Here is an 18,919-nt window from a genome sequence, read left to right as displayed (position 1 = left end):
TATTCACCACAAAACTCACGGCGCTCAACCTTAGGCCTTTCCAGTCTCTCCACCCCTTCTAAAACCTTGTAGGGCACTTCATTTTCAATTTGTAGTTTTGTATTCTCTTTCTTAAGGGCGACCCTTAAATGTTGGATGCCTATGCAGGGAGCAAATCATGAAAGCAGTCTTCAAAAACTGGAAGACTGGGCATGTAAGAGAATGATATATTTATGCATTTATTTTATTTTATTTTTTTGAGACAAAGTCTCGCTGTGTTGCTCAGGCTGGAGTGCAGTGGTGCAATCTCTGCTCACTGCAAGCTCTGCCTTCCGGGTTCAGGCGATTCTCCTGCCTCAGCCTCCCAGGTAGCTGGAACTACAGGCATCCACCACCACGCCCAGCTAATTTTTGTATTTTTAGTAGAGACAGCGTTTTTCACCATGTTGGCCAGGCTGGTCTCGAACTCCTGACCTCAAGTGATTCGCCCGCCTCGGCCTCCCAAAGTGCTGGGATTACAGGCATGAGTCACCACGCCTGGCCTATTTATGCATTTATTTATTTTACTTTCAACTTATATTTTGACTCGGGGTGCATGTGTGGGTTTGTTACCTGGGTATATCATGTGATGCCAAGGTTTGGAGTATGACTGACCCTGTCACCCAGGTGGTGAGCATAGCACACAATAGTTACTTTTTTAACCCTTATTCCCCTCTCTCCCACCCCCACTCATAGTCCCCAGTGTCTGTTGTTCCCATCTTTATGTCCACGAGTACCCAATGTGGAGCTCCCACTTATAAGTGAGATATGCGGTATTTGGATTTCTGTTCCTGCGTTAATTCACTTAGGATACTGGCCTCTAGCTGCATCCATGCTACTGCAAAGGACATGATTTCCCTTTTTAAGGAGGATTTAGACCCCCTGTGTATCATTCCTTCAGTCTAGTTGAAGGAGGATCCAGGAAGCCAGAATTTGGTTCAGTATAAAAAATGGCCTTGGGACAAGCCCTTCTGTAAAACCTGGAGAGGAACTGTGAACGGCTGTGCTGCTGCAGTGTCTCAAGAATGGGACTGAAGCTGAGGGAAGGTGTCCCGGTGGTCCTTCAGGGGCATCTGCCGGAGAGGAGTCCCAGCGGGGGAGCTGGCAGCAGTTACCACCCCTGTGCCACCGCTGCCTGCCTCAGTGATAAACTTCTGGTGAGGCAAGGATATGAGAATCGGATATAGTTAAGGATGAGCTTAGAAATGTTTGTTGATTGACTGAATGAGTCTATCAGATAAGAGTATTGGGCTCTAATCCAATGAATCAGATTTATCTGGGCTTTCTTGAAATCAAGGTCCTTATTTACAGCATTAATAAGACTTGGTCCCCACCTTCAAGATACCTGCAATGCAGTAAAGGAGATGATGAAATATATACACACACACGTGTGCATTTATACTCATAGTTTTAATACAGGACGGAATGCAAGAGTAAAATGGTACAAAGCCTACAGGATTTCTTCGGAAGAGATGATCCCACCTATGTAGGGGTGGAGGGAAACTGAGTGTCAGGGGATATGTAATATCCCCATGGTCAGCGTTGGAAGTGGAAAGGGTGATCTTTTCTGGAGAAGGGAACAGAGAGAAGGGAACAGAGAGAAGGGATGGGATATTTCCATTGACCTGGGATTTAGGGCTCATAGAGAGGATCATGGGAGATAAATTTTTTTTTTTTTTTTTTGAGATGGAGTCTTGCTCTGTCACCCAGGCTGGAGTGCAGTGGCGTCATCTCGGCTCACTGCCAGCTCCGCCTCCTGGGTTCACACCATTCTCCTGCCTCAGACTCCTGAGTGGCTGAGACTACAGGCACCCGCCACCACGCCCGGCTAATTTTTTGTATTTTTAGTAGAGAAACACGGGATTTCACCATGTTAGCCAGGATGGTCTCGATCTCCTGACCTCGTGATCCGCCTGCCTCGGCCTCCCAAAGTGCTGGGATTACAGGCGTGAGCCACCACGCCCAGCCAGGGATAAATTTTTAAAAACTTGGCCAGGCACGGTGGCTGACGCCTGTAATCCCAGCAGTTTGGGAGGCCGAGGTGGGCGGATCACCTGAGGTCAGGAGTTTGAGACCAGCCTGACCAATATGGTGAAACCCCATCTCTACTAAAAATACAAAAAGTAGCCGGGCGTGGTGGGGGGCACCTATAGTCAGTCCCAGCTACTCGGGAGGCTGAGACAGAATTGCTCGAACCTAGGAGGCAGAGGTTGCAGTGAGCTGAGGTCGTGCCACTGCACTCCAGCCTGGGTGACGGAGCAAGACTCTGTCTCAAAAAAACAAAAACCCCTTAATGAGCCTCGTTATTTTGTGTGCCAGGCTGCAGATTCTGGGTTTGTATGTTCTTGTTTCAAATTGAAGTAAGAATTAGTATTATTAGGACTAAAAGGTTTTGAGTTATTAAAAAAAAAAACTGACTAATATTTTAGAAGCATGAGTTCAAAGGTAAAATAAAAATTACTAGGTGACTGAAGAGGCATATTAAATGGTGAGCTCTTTACAATGAAGCTGGACTTTTAGACTCCAGAAGTAAGCCTGTTCCTGTAACTCTTGGGTGCACTGATGCTGATCTGTGTGACTCAGGCATTTAAACTCAAAGGCAGGGCTGTTAGTAGCTTCCATTTTTATAACTATAGAAATTTGTTACCTACTAAGATCTCTCTTTTTCTTCTTATTTGATTAAACATTTTAATCTTATGCCATGTTTATTCTTCTGCCTAATTTTTCATTTCATATTAACATTTTAAAATAGCTTATGAGTCCCCCGGGAAGTTTAGAAACGTACTTTCATTTTAAAATGGGAATTAAAATATACTTTATGTGTTTTTTAAATGTATACCTTTACTGAGAAATGAACCTAATAAACATCAAACTCAATTTCTAACTTTATTATTTTTAAATGCCTCTTTTTACATAATTAAACCCTGTGCCTATAGACTTTGTGTGCCGCTTTTTAAAATGTAACATTCCACACATGAGCCTTGGCACCATCGTGGAGCCGTGAGCCAGGGAGGAAGATGAAGACTGGAGTACTGGGATTGGGTACAGGGTTTGTTTCTTCTTGGTTCGTGGGGAAAATTGTCCCTTAGTTTGGGGAGGGTAGGCGGGGTAGTTATCCCTTGGTATTCTGAAAATGACATAAAACCAAATGTCTAATAATCAAGAAATTGCAGTAGTTTTTCTTTGATATTTAAATACCAGTGTGCTCATTTATTTTATATTTATTTATTTATTTATTTTGAGACAGAGTCTTCCTCTGTTGCCCAGGCTGGAGTGCAGTGCCGTGACCTCAGCTCACTGTAACCTCCACCTCCCAGGTTGAAGTGATTCTCCTGCCTCGACATCCTGAGTAACTGGGATTACAGGCGCCCACCACCACGCCCAGCTAATTTTTTGTATTTTTAGTAGAGGTGAGGTTTCACCAAGTTGGCCAGGCTGGTCTTGAACTCCTGACCTCAGGTGATCCGCCTGCCTCGGCCTCCCAAAGTGCTGGGATTATAGGCGTGAGCCACCGCACGTGGCCCAGTGTGCTCATTTAAATGAGCATCTCCTGTCTCGTAGGCATTGTTCTAGTCGCTGGGGATAAATCAATGAAACAGAAGTCCCTGCCATCAGGGAACTAACATTCTAGTGGGGTGGACAGATAAACAAGTCTAATATCCAGGTAGTAATAAGGCAAGGGGCCACTGAGTGAGAGAAGGGGTGGGATGCAGCTGTTTTAGGTAGGGTGGTCAGGGACATGCACTGGGGGGAACTCATCAGGCAGGTGTCTGGGGAGAACATTCTAGTGGGAGCTGGCAAGTGCAAAGGCCCTGAGGCTTTAGTGGGCTTGGGTCACGCATGTAAGCCAGTATGGCTGAGGGGCAGGCGAGGATGAGGTCTGCAGACAGAAGGCATGAGGCTGGGTCGCATAAGGCTTTGAGGGTCCTGGCAAGGGCTCTACCTCTTAACCCCAGGTGCAGATGGGGCCTCTGGAGGTTGTCAACTGAGGAGGGATGCCACCTAACTTTTTTTTTGTGTTGGGGGGGGGGGACGAATTCTCATTCTGTAACCCAGGCTGGAGTGCAGTGGCGTGATCTCGGCTCACTGCAACCTCTGCCTCCCAGGTTCAAGTGATTCTCTTGCCTTAGCCTCCTGAGTAGCTAGGATTACAGGTGCCCACCACTAGGCCCAGCTAATTTTTTGTATTTTTAGTAGGGATGGGGTTTCACCTTGTTGGCCAGCCTGGTCTCGAACTCCTGACCTTGTGATTCGCCTGCCTTGGCCTCCCAAAGTGCTAGGATTACTGGTGTGAGCCACTGTGCCGGGCCTGTATACTTTGTTATACTTTTTGGAGGAGACATCTTTACTAAGTACTACCTTAGGTATTGGAAGACTAGATTGTACCTCACTGAAAAGGTGACATTAAATATCTAGAATGTTGTCTTTTTTTGTTGTTTTTTTTGAGATGGAGTCTTGTTCTGTCACCCAGGCTGGAGTGCAGTGGAGCGATCTCGGGTCACTGCAACCTCTGCCTCCTGAGTTCAAGCAATTCTCCTGCCTCAGCCTCCCGAGTAGCTGGGATTACAGGTGTGCGCCACCACACCTGGCTAATTTTTATATTTTTGGTAGAGACAGAGTTCCACCATGTTGGCCAGGCTGGTCTCTAACTCCTGGCCTCAAGTGATCCACCCGCCTCAGCCTCCCAAAAGTGCTGGAATTATAGGTGTGAGCCACTGCACCCAGCCCTGTTCCTTTCTTTATGTAGATCCAAAGTTCTGACCTATGTGATTTTTGTCTCTGAAGAACTTCTTTTAACATCTTTTCGCAAGTCAGACCTACTGGTAACCAGTCCCCTCAGTTTTTGTTTGTCTGAGAATGTCTTTATGTCTTCTTCACTTTTGAAGGATGATTTTACTGAAGAATTCTATGTTGGTGAGTTTTTTCTTCCAACACTTAAGTATTTTACTCCACTCTCTTCTTGCTTGCATGGTTTGTAAATAGAAGTCTGATGTCATTCTTATCATTGTTCCTCTAGAAGCAAGGTGTTCTTTTCCTCTGGCTTTTAAGATTTTTCTTGGCTAGGCATGGTGACTCACACCTGTAATCCCAGCACTTTGGGAAGCTGAGGCAGGTGGATCACCTGAGGTCAGGATTTTGAAACACAGTCTGGCCAACATGGTGAAACCCCATCTCTACTAAAAATACAAAATTAGCTGGGTGTGGTGGTGCATGCCTGTAATCCCAGCTACTCGGGAGGCTGAGGCAGGAGAATCGCTTGAACCCGGGAGGCGGAGGTCACGGTGAGCCGAGATCACACCATTGCACTCCAGCCTGGATGACAAGAGTGAAAGTCTGTCTCCAAAAAAAAAAAAAAAAATTTTTTCTTTTTGCTAGTCTACAGTTTGAATATGTATACCAAGGTGCAGATTTTCTAGTATTTATCTTGTCCTGTGTTCTCTGAGCTTTTTGGGTCTGTGGTTTGGTGTCTGTCAGTAACTTTGGAAGATTCTCATATTATTACATCAGTTTTTATTGTTTTTGTTCCCTTCTCTCTTTTTCTCCTGGTATTTCCATTGTGGGTATTTACACCTTTTGTAATTTTCCCGCAGTTCTTGGATATTGTTTCATTTTTTGTTCTTTATTCTCCTTGCATTTCAGTTTCGGAAGTTTATATTGACATATCTTCAAGCTCATTCATTCTTCCCTTGGTCGTGTCCAGTCTGCTGGTGAACTTATCAAAGGCATTCTTTGTTTCTTCATTTCAGTGTTTTTGATTTCTAGTATTTCTTTTTGAATCTTTGAGTTTCTATTTGATATAGTTTGGATATCAGCCCCCTCCCAATTTTATGTTGAAATGTGACCCCCACTATTGGAGGTGGGGGCCTAGTGGGAGGTATTTGTGTCATGGGGGCAGATTCCTCGTGAAAGGCTTGGTGCCCTCCTTGCAGTAATAAGTGAGTTCTCACTCTATTAGTCCACATAAGATCTGCTTGCTTAACAGAGAGGGCACCCCTCCCACTCCCTTGCTCCCTCTCGCACCATGTGACATGCCTGTGCCCACTTTGCCTTCTGTCATGAGTAGAAGTTTCCTGAGGGCTCGCCAGAAGCAAGCAGATGCTGGTACCACACAGAACCCAGAGCCAAATAAACCTCCTTTATTTTTTATTTTTATTATTATTTTTTTGAAACAGAGTTTCGCTCTGTCACCCAGGCTGGAGTGCAATGGCGCGATCTTGGCTCACTGCAACCTCCACCTACAGGGTTCAAGCGATTCTTTTGCCTCAGCCTCCCGAATAGCTGGGATTACAGGCGTGCGCCACCACGCCCAGCTAATTTTGTGTTTTTAGTAGAGACAGGGTTTCATCATGTTGGTCCAGCTGGTCTCGAACTCCTGACCTCAGATGATCGGCCCACCTCAGTCTCCCAAAGTGCTGGCATTACAGGTGTGAGCCACCACGCCTGGCCTAAACCTCCTTTATTAATGAATTACCCAGTCTCGGGTGTTCTTTATAAGCAACACAAAATGGACTAACACATCATCTCTCTGCTTCCATTACCCGTCTCTTCTTGCACATTGCCCACTTTTTCCCAGTAGAACCCTCAGCATATTAGTCATGGTGGTGGTTAGTTCTCTGTCTGATAATTCCAGATTCTCTACCACATCTGAATCTGGTTTTTTTTCTTAGCATGCCTATAATGTTTGTTGCTTTTAGAAGCTGAACATGACGTGTCAGATAATAGGAACTGAGGTAGATGAGCCTTTAGTGTGAGGATTTATGTTTATCTGGCTAGGAGTTAGCATGGATTTAACGATAGAGGAAGCTGTATTTGTAACGGAGTCAGAGGCTTTGGTTTTCCTCTGATGTCCTTGTTTTTTCTCTCTGCTGTTGTCTTTGGTTTTCCCAAGAAAATTCTTCTAAATGAAGCCTGTGTCTTACGTACGGCTCTGTGCTGTAATCCACAGATATTATCCCGGAGCCCTGTTGATGGATAACTTGGTGGTCAAGTACTGGGGAGGGGAAGAATCTTCCTCTTATGTTTAAATCCCTGTGTTTGGATGGGTGTGGGGTGATAGGCCAGAGTTCCTGGGATGCCTTTCGGAAGAGTTTCTGAGTCTTTTTTTTTTTTTTAAATCCCTTTACTTGAGACAGGAAGACTGGAGGGGACTGGAGTTAGCAAGTCGCCCTTTCCCTGGTCAGATAAGGCTTTATTACAGCAGATTCCCTTGAGGCCTGGCCTTCCGTACAGAGAACATAACTGGAACAGAACAAAGCTCTGAGCATATTTCAGAATGTTTACCTCCCACCCCCTCTACCAGAAGCCCCAGGGGAAGCTTCTCCAACCTCCCCTTGAGAATGTGGTGGGACTCCTAGACATAAAACTCATGAAAGTGTGGGGACCGCCCGCAAAGACTGACCCCCTGAAGTTTGCAACTCTCAGACTCCTCCATGCCAAGCCCCCAGCAGTTCTTCCACTGCGGTGTAAGAGTTTCTGCCAGGAATGGCCCCAGCATTGGTCTCTGCTCCCTGTGAACTGTGAGTCTCTGCGTCAGCCTGTCCGTCCGATTTTCAGGGTACATCTTCACCCTGTGAGCTTAGTCCTGTCGTGCATCTCAGAATTACTGTTTCTTATTTTAGCTTGTTTCCATTTGTTTAGCTTATTCTTATTATAAGGGAGTGACGACCTCTAAGCTCTTAGACGTGCTGGAGTGGAAACCGGAAGTGCCTTTGCGATTGTTTATGCATCAACGGTGACCAGATGTGTGTGTGTTCTCTGATGGATCAATCCTGATGGATGCAACTTAAACTATAAGAGAAATGTCAGCACTTCAGACTGAGGTTCTCAGTATTCTGTTTAAGGTTTTAAAAGATAGAGGAAAATAAAGTATACAGGTATGTTCCCTTAGATAATAGGAGATTGACAGTTTTTCCTTTGAGGACTCCGGGACTAGGGAAAGAAAGGCTATGACAGAAGTGTCGAGCTGAGTGTATAGATGGATATGTGTAAAGTGCACCAAAAAATGGTGACTACAGGCTGAACAACGCATGTGTGGATTTTATTTCCGGAAAACAAGTACTGTCCTAGAAAATGGCCTGTTGAGGAGTGTGTGGGCACATTTTTGTTGGTGTGTATCATGAATTTTTTTTTTTTTTTTTTGAGATGGGATCTTGCTATGTTGCCAGGCTGGTCTCCAACTTCTGGGCTCAAGCAGTCTTCCCACCTCAGCCTCCCAAGTAGCTGGGACTGCAGGTATAAGCCAGTGCATTATTGAACCCATCGGCTCCATGTGTCTGGACTGGGGCACCTCAGCAGCCAGTGTTTCTCTCCAGAACACTGGAAAGCACAGTACCTACCGAAGCCTGTGGAGCAGGCACTCTACACAGATGAGAATACGACAGCTCCAAGAGATACTGCAGAAAGAGGTTAGGGAACTTCCCTGGGATGCACAGGTACTAAGAGGCCTGTCTGATGTCATTGCATCTTCCTGCGGATGCTGTGACCTTTGCCCCGTCTTCGTGTCCTTGAGTTCTCTATAGAGGCTGATCCAGACAGAACCTTCTGCCTTCTGAAGCTGCATCCAGTCGTTTCCCTTTCGTGGTGCCTGGCCCTTCTCCAGCCTCCTCAGCCAGCCTTCCCATCTTCCTCATGAGCTCTTCTTCCTAAAGATCTTGTATTCTATTACTCAGAGGTCAGCAGTCGCTTCTGACTTTTTAGTATGAAAAAAAATCAATGTCTTTTGAGCAATCCATTCTAGACTTATATATAAAATGAAGGTATATTTGTGCTGTGTCTAAAAGGGAACCCATTCTCCAAAAAAAAAAAACAATGTTCGGGTTTCTGCTTGCAGCTCTTTTTGGCTTTTCACCTCCAAGTCTTCAGCCATGTCTCTCATTTTCTAAAATTGAGGTTGCCAGAGATTTTACTGTTAAGCAAAGCATTAATAATATTTATCCTGTTAACACACTTCTCCATTTCCCCCTTACCTCCCTCAACCACACTGGATTAACCGCCGGAGGTGGATGAAATCATTTTATTCCTCTCTAAAAAGAAATAAGTAAATCCATTTAGTAGTGCAATAAAGAATTGGCACAGGCACGAACCCACATCAGAAATGCTAAACAAGGATGAATAGTCAGGAATACAAAAGCTTCACTTTTTTTTTTTTTTTTTTTTTTTTTTGAGACAGAGTTTTGCTCTTTTCACCCAGGCTGGAGTACAGTGGTGCAATCTCAGCTCACTGCAACCTCTGCCTCCTGAGTTCAAGTGATTCTTCTGCCTCAGCCTCCCAGGTAGCTGGGATCACAGGCGTGCACCACCATGCCCGGCTAATTTTGTATTTTTAGTAGAGACAGAGTTTCACCATGTTGGCCAGGCTGGTCTCAAACACCTTACTTCAGGTGATCCGCCTGCCTTGGCCTCCAAAAGTGCTGGGATTACAGGCGTGAGCCACCACGCCTGGCTTTATTTATTTATTTATTTATTTACAAGGTCTTGCTCTGTTGCCTGGGCTGGAGTGCAGTGGCATGATCTCAGCTTTCTGCAACCTCTGCCTCCCTGGTTGAAGTAATTCTCATGCTTCAGCCTCCCAAGTAGCTGGAATTACAGATGTGCACCACCACACCCGACTAATTTTTATATTTTTAATAGAGACAGGGTTTCATCATATTGGCCAGGTTGGTCTCAAACTCCTGACCTCAGGTGATCCATCTGCCTTGGCCTCCCAGAGCACTGGGATTCCAGGCATGAGCCACCGCGCCTGGCCGGGATCCTCACTTTCAAATACCAAATCTCCCTGATTAGATTCAGATTGTGTGTTCTCAGCTGGAATACTGTCCAAGTCATTTTATGTCCGCTGAGTGTAAAATTTCAGCACACAGTGTTCATCTTCCTCTCATTTGTTATGTTTGTTTTGATTGTCCATTGAAGGTGTTGTCTGATCTCTACACTGTGTAGTTAATTTTTTTTTTTTTTTGTCACGACTAGTAAGCAATTTGTGGGGAAAACACTTTCAGACCATACAAACCTCTCTTTCCTTGTCAACACTTGTGCCCTAGTTGAGCATCTGTTGATGATTTCTGTCCAGACAAGTCTTCCCTGCCCTGTGGTGATGATTTTCCATCTCTGTACTCCCTCTTCATTTACTGATTGGCACTGTGCAACTCTACTTCTAGCAAGAGCTGTCCCTGGTCCCCCATTTCTTTTTTCTAATCTGTTTACTGTGGACTCACAGATTCCTAGACTTTTCCATGACTTGTAATTTATAAGACTGCCTTTATTTTGGTGCTCAAGTTGTCCCAGTATGAGCTTCTTCATGGCCAGTACTAGCTCCTTCAAGCCGGCTCTTGTGGCATACCCGCTAGTTAGTTAAGTTAGTTAGTTTTGAGCACAGTGTAGAGTAACTTACAATGTCTCCTTGTAAGACATTGATTAGGATGTGGTGCCGTTGTTATTTAAGTCAGCAGCTAGACACGGAGGAATGATCCAGGCAATGCTCACCCTATCACTTATTTGGGGTCACCCCTACAAGCACATTGGTTGGTTGTACGTGTTTTTGTTTTGGTTTTTTGAGACTGTGCCTTGCTCTGTTGCCCAGGCCGGAGTACAGTGGCACAGTCCTGGCTCACTGTAGCCTCAGCCTCCTGGGCTCAAGTGATCCTCCTGCCCCAGCCTCCCGAGTAGCTGGGACCACAGGCACACACCACCACACCTAGCTTATCATTGTATCTTTTGGAGAGATGGGGTTTCACTGTGTGGCCCATCTCCTGGGCTCAAGCGATCCTCTTGCCTTGGCCTCCCAAAACTGGGAGCTGTGATAACAGACGTGAGCCATTGCACCCCGCTGCTCATGCAGTGTTGGTGCTGACTCCAGGAAGGCACCTCACTTCCAACTGCGTCCAGGGACTGCAGGTTCTCAGATGCTGACCGAACCTTTCAAATTTGATCACGTTTGTGGTTGCTCATCTGCCTCCGCACTGATTCAGTGTGGTGACTCTAATCTTCAGAGCCCACACTCGTTTATTTAACGCATCCCGTGTGTGTGCTGGGGAGCGGTTTGCTTTTACTTCCACTGTTTTCTCCTCATCCCATTTGAAACTTGGAAAATTGTCAGAAAAATTCAGTCCTTTTTCCAATGACATTTTTATTTTTTATTTTTGTATGTATATATTTTTTGAGACAAAGTCTTGCTCTGTCACCCGGGCTGGAGTGCAGTAGCACGACCTTGGCTCACTGCAACCTCTGCCTCCTGGGTTCAAGCAGTTCTCCTACCTCAGCCTCCTGAGTAGCTAGGACTACAGGCACGCGCCACCAAGCCCGGCTAATTTTTGTATTTTTAGTAGAGACGGAGTTTTCCCATGTTGGCCAGGCGGGTCTCAAACTACTGACCTCAAGTGATCCACCCACCCCAGCCTCCCAAAGTGCTGCGATTACAGGCATGAGCCACCACACCTGGCCTCCAATTATTATTATTATTTATTTATTTATTTATTTATTTATTTTAGAGTCTTGCTCTGTTGCCCATGCTGGAGTGCAGTGGCCTGATCTCGGCTCACTGCCACCTCTGCAATTCTCCTGCCTCAGCCTCCCTAGTAGGTGGGACTACAGGCACCTGCCACCATGCCCAGCTAATTTTTGTATTTTGAGTAGAGGCAGGGTTTCACCATATCGGCCAGGCTGGTCTCGAACTCCTGACCTTGTGATCTGCCTGCCTCCGCCTCCCAAAGTGCTAGGATTACAGGCGTGAGCCACTGCACCTGGCCTCCAATGATATTTTTAATCAATTTTACTTTAATCTGTGCAGCATAGCTTTAGAACAGTACTAGATTGGCCGCTTCCACTTTTTACTGTCTGACTCCACTTGTAGTGATGTGTAGGAAGTAGTGCATGACTCAGGCATTGCTCTGCGTTCTCTGGAAATGAAGCAGGTTCTGATTATCCATGATCAGATATAAATGGAAAGAATCTTTATGCCTACATGTCCTATGCAGTTCAGGTGCATTAGTAATCTCCATCTGGTTCCTCTAAATTTGTACTGTGAACTGATGAAGAAAATATATTAATAGTCCAATGACTGTATTATTTTTCTTTTTGGAGACAGGGTCTTGCTCTGTCTCCTGAGTAGCTGGGACTACAGGCATGTTCCATGAAGCCCAGCTAATTTTTAATTTTTTTTTGTAGAGATGGTGGGGGGGGTTCTCACTGTGTTGCCCAGGCTGGTTTTGAACTCCTGGCCTCAAGCGATCCTCCCGCCTGAACCCGAAAAAGTGCTGGGACTTGAGCTACCGCACCTGGCCCTGTGTTTCCAATGAAAATGTTCTAGGCATTCATACCAATAATCTTCCTGAAATTTTGTTCTTTTTTTGTTTTAACTCCATACCACCTATTGGCTAAATGCATCTCTTTACACAATAGTGTCCAAAATGTTGGGCATATTTGTTCACAGTTTCTAAAATCAGAGTGATACCACCATTAACCAGTCTTTTTTTGTTGGAGATTTCCACAACCTGCTAGACAAGCTCTCGCAGAGCTCTAACACTCTGTGTGAATTATTTCTGCGAATATTGAGGAAAAATTGATGGCAGAAAATGTCTTCGAGTTATGTTGAATTCTTGCTTTTGAAATACGTGTATATTGCCACTTATTCAGACTGAATCACAGTACTGTAATGACGGCGCTGAGTTTCTTCCCAAAAGGGTGACTCCAAACATAACCGGGGGAAAAAGGAAGCAGGCGCCCCAGTGTGCACAGCAGTGGTGTGTTTCTTATTGGGGCGCATGCTTAGCTTTGCTTCTTCTGAGTCCAGGCTGTGCCTGCTTCGCCCCACCCTCCGGGTTTTTTTTTCCCCCTTTTCAAATGTAATTTCTGAAAAAGTAGGTTACCGAACTAAGAGCAAACAAACCCATGTGGCATCGCATTTTAAACATAAAGTAACACTTGCTCTATTTAAGATGAAACTTCTGCAGATTGAACATAAAGGGTGTTTTCATCTTCCGCTTCAAGATACTCTTTCGGCTACTTGCAGAATCGCAGCCAAGATGTGTGTTAATCCTTTCTGTGACCGCGGACTCCGCGGCGGCCAGCTGCTGTGAGGTCGGCATCTGAATTCCAGGAGCAGTGAGGGACAGGAATAACAAGGCCAGGTGTTGCCTGCCTGCCCGCAGAGTGAAAGAGCTGCTTCACTGTGCCTCTCCGCCAAGCTGCGGGAAGCCACGGGCAGGAGCATGGAGCGTGCCCAGAGGCCCGGCCAGGCCAGAGCACCAGGTTCAACGGTGTTGGCGTCCACCCTAGCACACACCTTGGTTTTGGCACCATGCTTCCCAGAGATCCACATTATATAAGGTTGTGGAAATAAAGTTCATGAAAGAGAACAGTATGAGGGAAAAAATGTGAATGTGTTTCCTCTAGCTCAAATCACCGAATGCTTTGAGCCACATTATTTTTAGATGTTTATTTATTTATGTATTTTAAGTAGATCTCCTTTGCCAAGAATAGAGTGTCTGATTTTCTAAATAACTGGAGCGGGTTTTGTTGTTGTTTATATTTCATCCCCAATGAGGAATTGTTTGTGGGTTTAAAATAGATGTGAAAGTAACTGAGTTTGTATCTGAAATGACTGAGGGGCTATAAAATGGCATATTAATGGAATTATGCTCTTGGCTGTGTGAAGGTGGCTTTTGTGAAGAATTCTGGTCTGTCGGTTTTCTCATGCCCCGTTCTGGAAGATGAAGCCAGCGTTGCTAAGGATGTGGAGTGGGAAGCTCGCTTACTTGGAGGGTGGAGCCCTGAGTGGTGGGATGGTTCTGTCTTTACTCCCCGTGTTTAGCCATTGAGTTACTCCGTCAGAGCGCTGTAAAATCCCACAGGGCTTAAGGACTAGGTTATATACCTGTCACAAACCCTGCAATTTCTGCTTATCTGAGAGCCTCTGACCCCACCTTGTCTAGGTAGCACTGTTTGCAGAGGGCTCTGAAGTACAGCTCGGAAGCTGGTTTCCCTGGAACACCATGGGGGGAGCAGGGGAGCGACATGTTACGCCTGCATTTTGGAAAGATCCCTGGCATCTGTGGGGAAGGTGATCTGGGAAAGAACAAGCTGGGAGTCCAGAGAGAGGATGAGGGATGGAAGCAGGCATTGGGGCTGGGCAGGCATGAGAGAGGACCTCCTCGAAAGCCCACGTGGTGGGACGTGAGTGCTGGGGGTGGATGGGAGAATCCTCCACCATCTCTGGTGGAACAGATCACCTGGTGAACATGTCTTGGTGACTTCACATGCCATTCCCCATGCCTTCTGTCCTGGGCAGGGAAGAGACCACAGAGCTTAGGAAGGGACATGGTTGCACCCTACAGGTGGCTCCGATGATGGCCTCCTATCCCCAAGGGATTGTCAGGTATTACACATGGGCGAGAAGTTGATCCTTGGCTGGCTGGCAGCTGAGAGCTGGAATTAGAGAATGCAGGGCAGCCAGAGAGGTCACTTTGAGACATGTCGAGGATGAGGTGTGCCCGATGGGACGTCTGTGTGGTCGTGTTCAGCAAGGGTTGAATCCTGAGCTGGGACAAGGGAAGCCTGGGTGGCCAGTGTCAGACTCAGATGTCTTCAGATGTACCTAGAACAGGACATGTTAGGGTCATTTGTATGGTGATCATAGCCGAGGCCATAGTCCAGTCTGTGCTTTCTCTCTCTCCCCATATTCTACCACAGTCCTCATTCCGATTCCTCCCCTGCAGCCTCTCAGTTCCCCACTAGAATTCCTTTTTTGGGGGGCGGGGAGACAGGGTCTCACTCTGTCACCCAGGCTGGAGTGCAGTGGTGCGATCTCGGCTCACTGCATCCTCTGCCTCCCAGGTTCAAGCAATTCTCCCACCTCAGCCTCCCAAGTAGCTGGGATTACAGGCACGCGCCATCATGCCCAGCTAATTTTTGTATTTTTAATAAAGACGGGGTTTCACCGTGTTGGCCAGGATGGTCTCGAACTCCTTACCTCGCGATCCTCCCACCTCAGCCTCCCAAAAGTGCTAGGATGACAGGCGTGAGCCACCACACCCGGCCTGGAATTCGTTTTTATCTGGCCGCTGAGCTGTAGGATGGTCCGCCGGCACATCTTGATGTTGGTCGGCATTGTTTGATGGTGGTGGTAACAGTGGTTCCAGATGAGTCTATGTGTTTCTCCATTTCTTAGGTGTCAGACCCTAGGAAACCCATTTGGTTCCTGCAGATAAGTTGGCAAAGAGAGGCCCTTGTTCACCTTTATCAGATGTCACGTGTAGAAAGGTGGCAGAGAGCTGGCGCACTGCCACTCACTGCAGAGATATGATTGCAAACCCGGGGGCGTGATTGCTGCCCTTGGTGGTGAGGCTTCTCTGTCCTGGAGCATCCTGCCCATCACGTGACTGTGCTTGGTTTCAGGGGCTGGTGTATTCCCAGGAGAGGCAGGGCTGAGCACTCTTCCTGCTGCGGGTTCCCCTGGCGTTAGTATTTTCCAAAACATTGTAAGAACTAACGTGAGAAAAAAGAAATAGCCTTTATCTCTCGTGCCTGACAGATAATCAGATTACTCTGGGGATTCGATAAAAATAAATCATTTTTTATTCCTAGAGTTAGCTACTGTGATGACCGAAGTAATCATTTGTGAGACAATTTCAAAATTTAAATCAGATATATAGAACTTGGCTTAGGGAAAAAGTGCATATAGAAAGGGCCACGTGGGCCAGGTACAGTGGCTCACACCTGTCATCCCAGCACTTTGGGAGGCCGAGGTGTGCGGATCACTTGAGGTCAGGAGTTCGAGACCAACCTGGGCAACATGGTGAAAAACCCTCCCCACAAAATGTCCCAAAAAAATAGCTGAGTGTGGTGGTGCACGCCTGTAGTCCCAGCTACTCGGGAGGCTGAGGTGGAAGGATAACTTGAACCCAGGAGGGTGGAGGCTGCAGTGAGCCAAGGTCGTGCCACTGCACTCCAGCCTGCGTGACAGAGCCAGACCCTGTCTCAAAAAACAAAAGACAGAACAGAAAGACTCATGTGAATTTGAAGAGAGTTTGCATTTGTCTGATTAATTATGTTGTAGAAGCTGTTTGCTCTCAGCTGTGTCCCCCTGGAAGCCACTGTGGGGACCCTGTTGTGCTCCTGATGTGTCTCAGGGATGATGCTTAGAGACCCTGAGGACAGTGTATTTCTGTGTTTCCCTGTCCTGTTTCACTTTTCCTAATACTTTACAAAACTGTGCAATGGGCCGGGCGCGGCGGCTCACACCTGTAATCCCAGAACTTTGAGAGGCCAAGGCAGTTGATCACCTGAGGTTAGGAGTTCAAGACCAGCCTGGCCAACACGGTGAAACCCTGTCTCTACTAAAAATGCAAAAAATTAGCCGGGCATGGTGATGCACACCTGTAATCCAGCTACTTGGGAGGCTGAGGCAGGAGAATAGTTTGAACCCGGGAGGCGGAGGTTGCAGCGAGCCGAGATCGTGCCTTTGCACTCCAGCCTGGGCGACAGAGCAAAAACTCCATTTCAAAACAAAAAAATACGCAATGGCTTCCCGCTAACATATCTGGTTTTGTTCCCAGGACATGTCCTCATAGAGATTTCAAGTACCCACAAGAAACTCAACGAGAGTCTTGATGAAAATGTACGTGATCTGTGTTTCTATTTACAAAATACACTCATTTCAGGTTTTAGAACTTATTTTGCTTAAAATCTCAAACCTGGTATGAATTTATTTCCTTTTGTTAACAGTTTAAAAAATTCCACAAAGAGATTATCCATGAGCTGGAGAAGAAGATAGAACTTGACGTGAAATATATGAATGTAAGTGCATGGTTTTCCTCCAGCCCCAGCCTTGGGCTGCCTGACCTCCCAGCCTGGGGAGAACTTGTTCCCACTGTTGACTCAGCAGCAGCAGACAGGAGAGAAGCTCCGTGTTGATGATGCCCAGATGCATGAAACCGACAAGCTCTCTTTGGGCTGTGTGGGCCGGTTTTCGCTAACACTTGGGATCTTACTAGAAAGCATAGGGGCCAGGTGCGGTGGCTCATGCCTGTAATCCCAGCACTTTGGGAGGCCAAGGCAGGCGGATCACTTGAGGTCAGTAGTTCAAGACCAGCCTGGCCAACATAGTGAAACCCCATCTCTACTCAAAATACAAAAAAAATTAGCTGAGCATGGTGGTGCATGCCTGTCATCCCAGCTACTCGGGAGGATGAGGCAGGAGAATGGCTTGAACCCGGGAGGCGGAGGTTGCAGTGAGCCAAGATTGCGCCACTGCACTCCAGCCTGGGCGACAGAGCAAGACTCCATCTCAAAAAAAAAAAAAAAAAAGGCATAGGAAAAAGTATTGCAGGAAATCACACTGCTTCCAGAAAGCATTGTCTTCACAGAACACATTCACGCTGTAGGACATTTGTGCTTCTGTCACTGCAGCTGATGCAGACATAACACTTCCTAAGCCAGCAGCACTTCAGGCTGTGGGTGGTGTGCGGGAGAGCACCGTCCGGGGCTCCCGGTGTGCCCTGGCCCATCTGCAGAGACCGCTCCTGCATGGCGCCCCTTCTCTATCCACTTTTGTCCATTTCAGCAGGTTTCTCCAGGTCCCCTTCAGGGTGGCCCTACAGCCCTGGTATTGAGGGCTCTTGCCATCTTCCCTTGCTCTATAGAGTACTTAACTTTCTCCTGCCACTCAAAGTCCCCTTTCTGCTCACCCAGACCCCTATGTGGCAGTGAGTGTGTGAGTTGCCCTGGAATCATCCCTCCCCTGTCGTCCTCGTGAGGACTGCTGCCTGGCTGCACCCTCCTGGCAGGAGGCCACAGGACCCGGACAGCTGCTAAGGTGCATTTCATGCCAAGTGATTTACATATGTTATCTAATTGTTATCCCTTCAGAAACTCCAAAACATAGGCACCATTCTTTTTTTTTTTTTTTTTGAGATGGAGTCCTGCTCTGTTGCCTAGGCTGGAGTGCAGTGGCGCGATCTCGGGGCTCACTGCAACCTCCGCCTCCTGGGTTCCAGCGATTCTCCTACCTCAGCCTCCCAATTAGCTGGGATTATAGGCACCCACTACTGCACCCGGCTAATTTTTGTATTTTTTAGTAGAACGGGGTTTCACCATCTTAGCCAGGCTGGTCTCAAACTTCTGACCTCGTGGTGCACCTGCCTCGGCCTCCTAAAGTGCTGCGATTAGAGGCGTGAGCCACCGTGCCGGCCAGACACCCTTCTTATCTGCACTTCACAGATTATAGGGAAAACAGGGATTTGAATTCTGACGCGGGTCCGTTTAAGACCCTGTGTTCACTGGGCGTGGTGGCTCACGCCTGTAATCCCAGCACTTTGGGAGGCCAAGGCGGGTGGATCCGAGGTCAGGAGTTCGAGACCAGCCTGGCTGACATGGTGAAACCTGGTCTCTACTAAAAATACAGCTGGGCGTGGTTGTGTGCGCCTGTAATCCCAGCTACTGGAGAGGCTGAGGCACAAGAATCACTTGAACCCGGGAGGCAGAGAGTGCAGTGGCGCGATCTCAGCTTGCTGCAACCACCTTGGTGGCTAAGTGCTTTGGATGGGACTTTGAGACTTTGGGTGGCAGAAGAAAGTTAACCACCCAGCATCAAAAAGCCTTTGAGGAAAGAAGGAATAAAAGAAAGAGAAGATGTCCTTAGAGACTTGCCTTCTGGTCGGGGGCTCCTCATTTAAACAGTAACCTTTAGAACAAAGCCAAGACATTAAAGTTGCATGAAGGGGGCAATGTGAACTGAGGGGTGAGGGCTCTAACCAGTGTGTGGATGGTGTGAACTGTAGGTTGAGGGTCCCAGCCAGCATGCAGATGGTGTGAGTTGCAGAGTAAGGGTCCCAGCCATCATGCAGATGGTGTGAGCTGCGGGGTGAGGGTCCCAGCCAGCGTAAGGATGGTGTGAAATGAGTGAGGGCCC

The 18,919-nt window shown here is 47.0% G+C and overlaps 1 protein-coding gene across 2 annotated transcripts in view; it reads left to right on the top strand.

The window, feature by feature from the left end:
• The window catches only part of BAIAP2L1 (BAR/IMD domain containing adaptor protein 2 like 1), a 109,924-nt gene that overhangs the window by 64,773 nt on the left and 26,232 nt on the right, over positions 1-18,919 (top strand). Inside the window, exons 4-5 of one of the 2 annotated variants that reach the window (XM_016945059.4) lie at positions 16,566-16,627; positions 16,735-16,806. The exons of the other annotated variant lie outside the window; for it this stretch is intronic. Of the exons in view, the coding sequence (XP_016800548.1) occupies positions 16,566-16,627; positions 16,735-16,806 (134 nt within the window). The remainder of the gene's footprint in view (positions 1-16,565; positions 16,628-16,734; positions 16,807-18,919) is intronic. 2 annotated transcript variants of the gene reach the window in all.

The sequence above is a fragment of the Pan troglodytes genome, chromosome 6 (assembly GCF_028858775.2).
Source record: "Pan troglodytes isolate AG18354 chromosome 6, NHGRI_mPanTro3-v2.0_pri, whole genome shotgun sequence".
In the NCBI taxonomy this organism is placed as follows: Eukaryota; Metazoa; Chordata; class Mammalia; order Primates; family Hominidae; genus Pan; species Pan troglodytes.
Note: the sequence above shows the minus strand (reverse complement) of the source record. Positions and strands in the feature narration are given on the sequence as shown.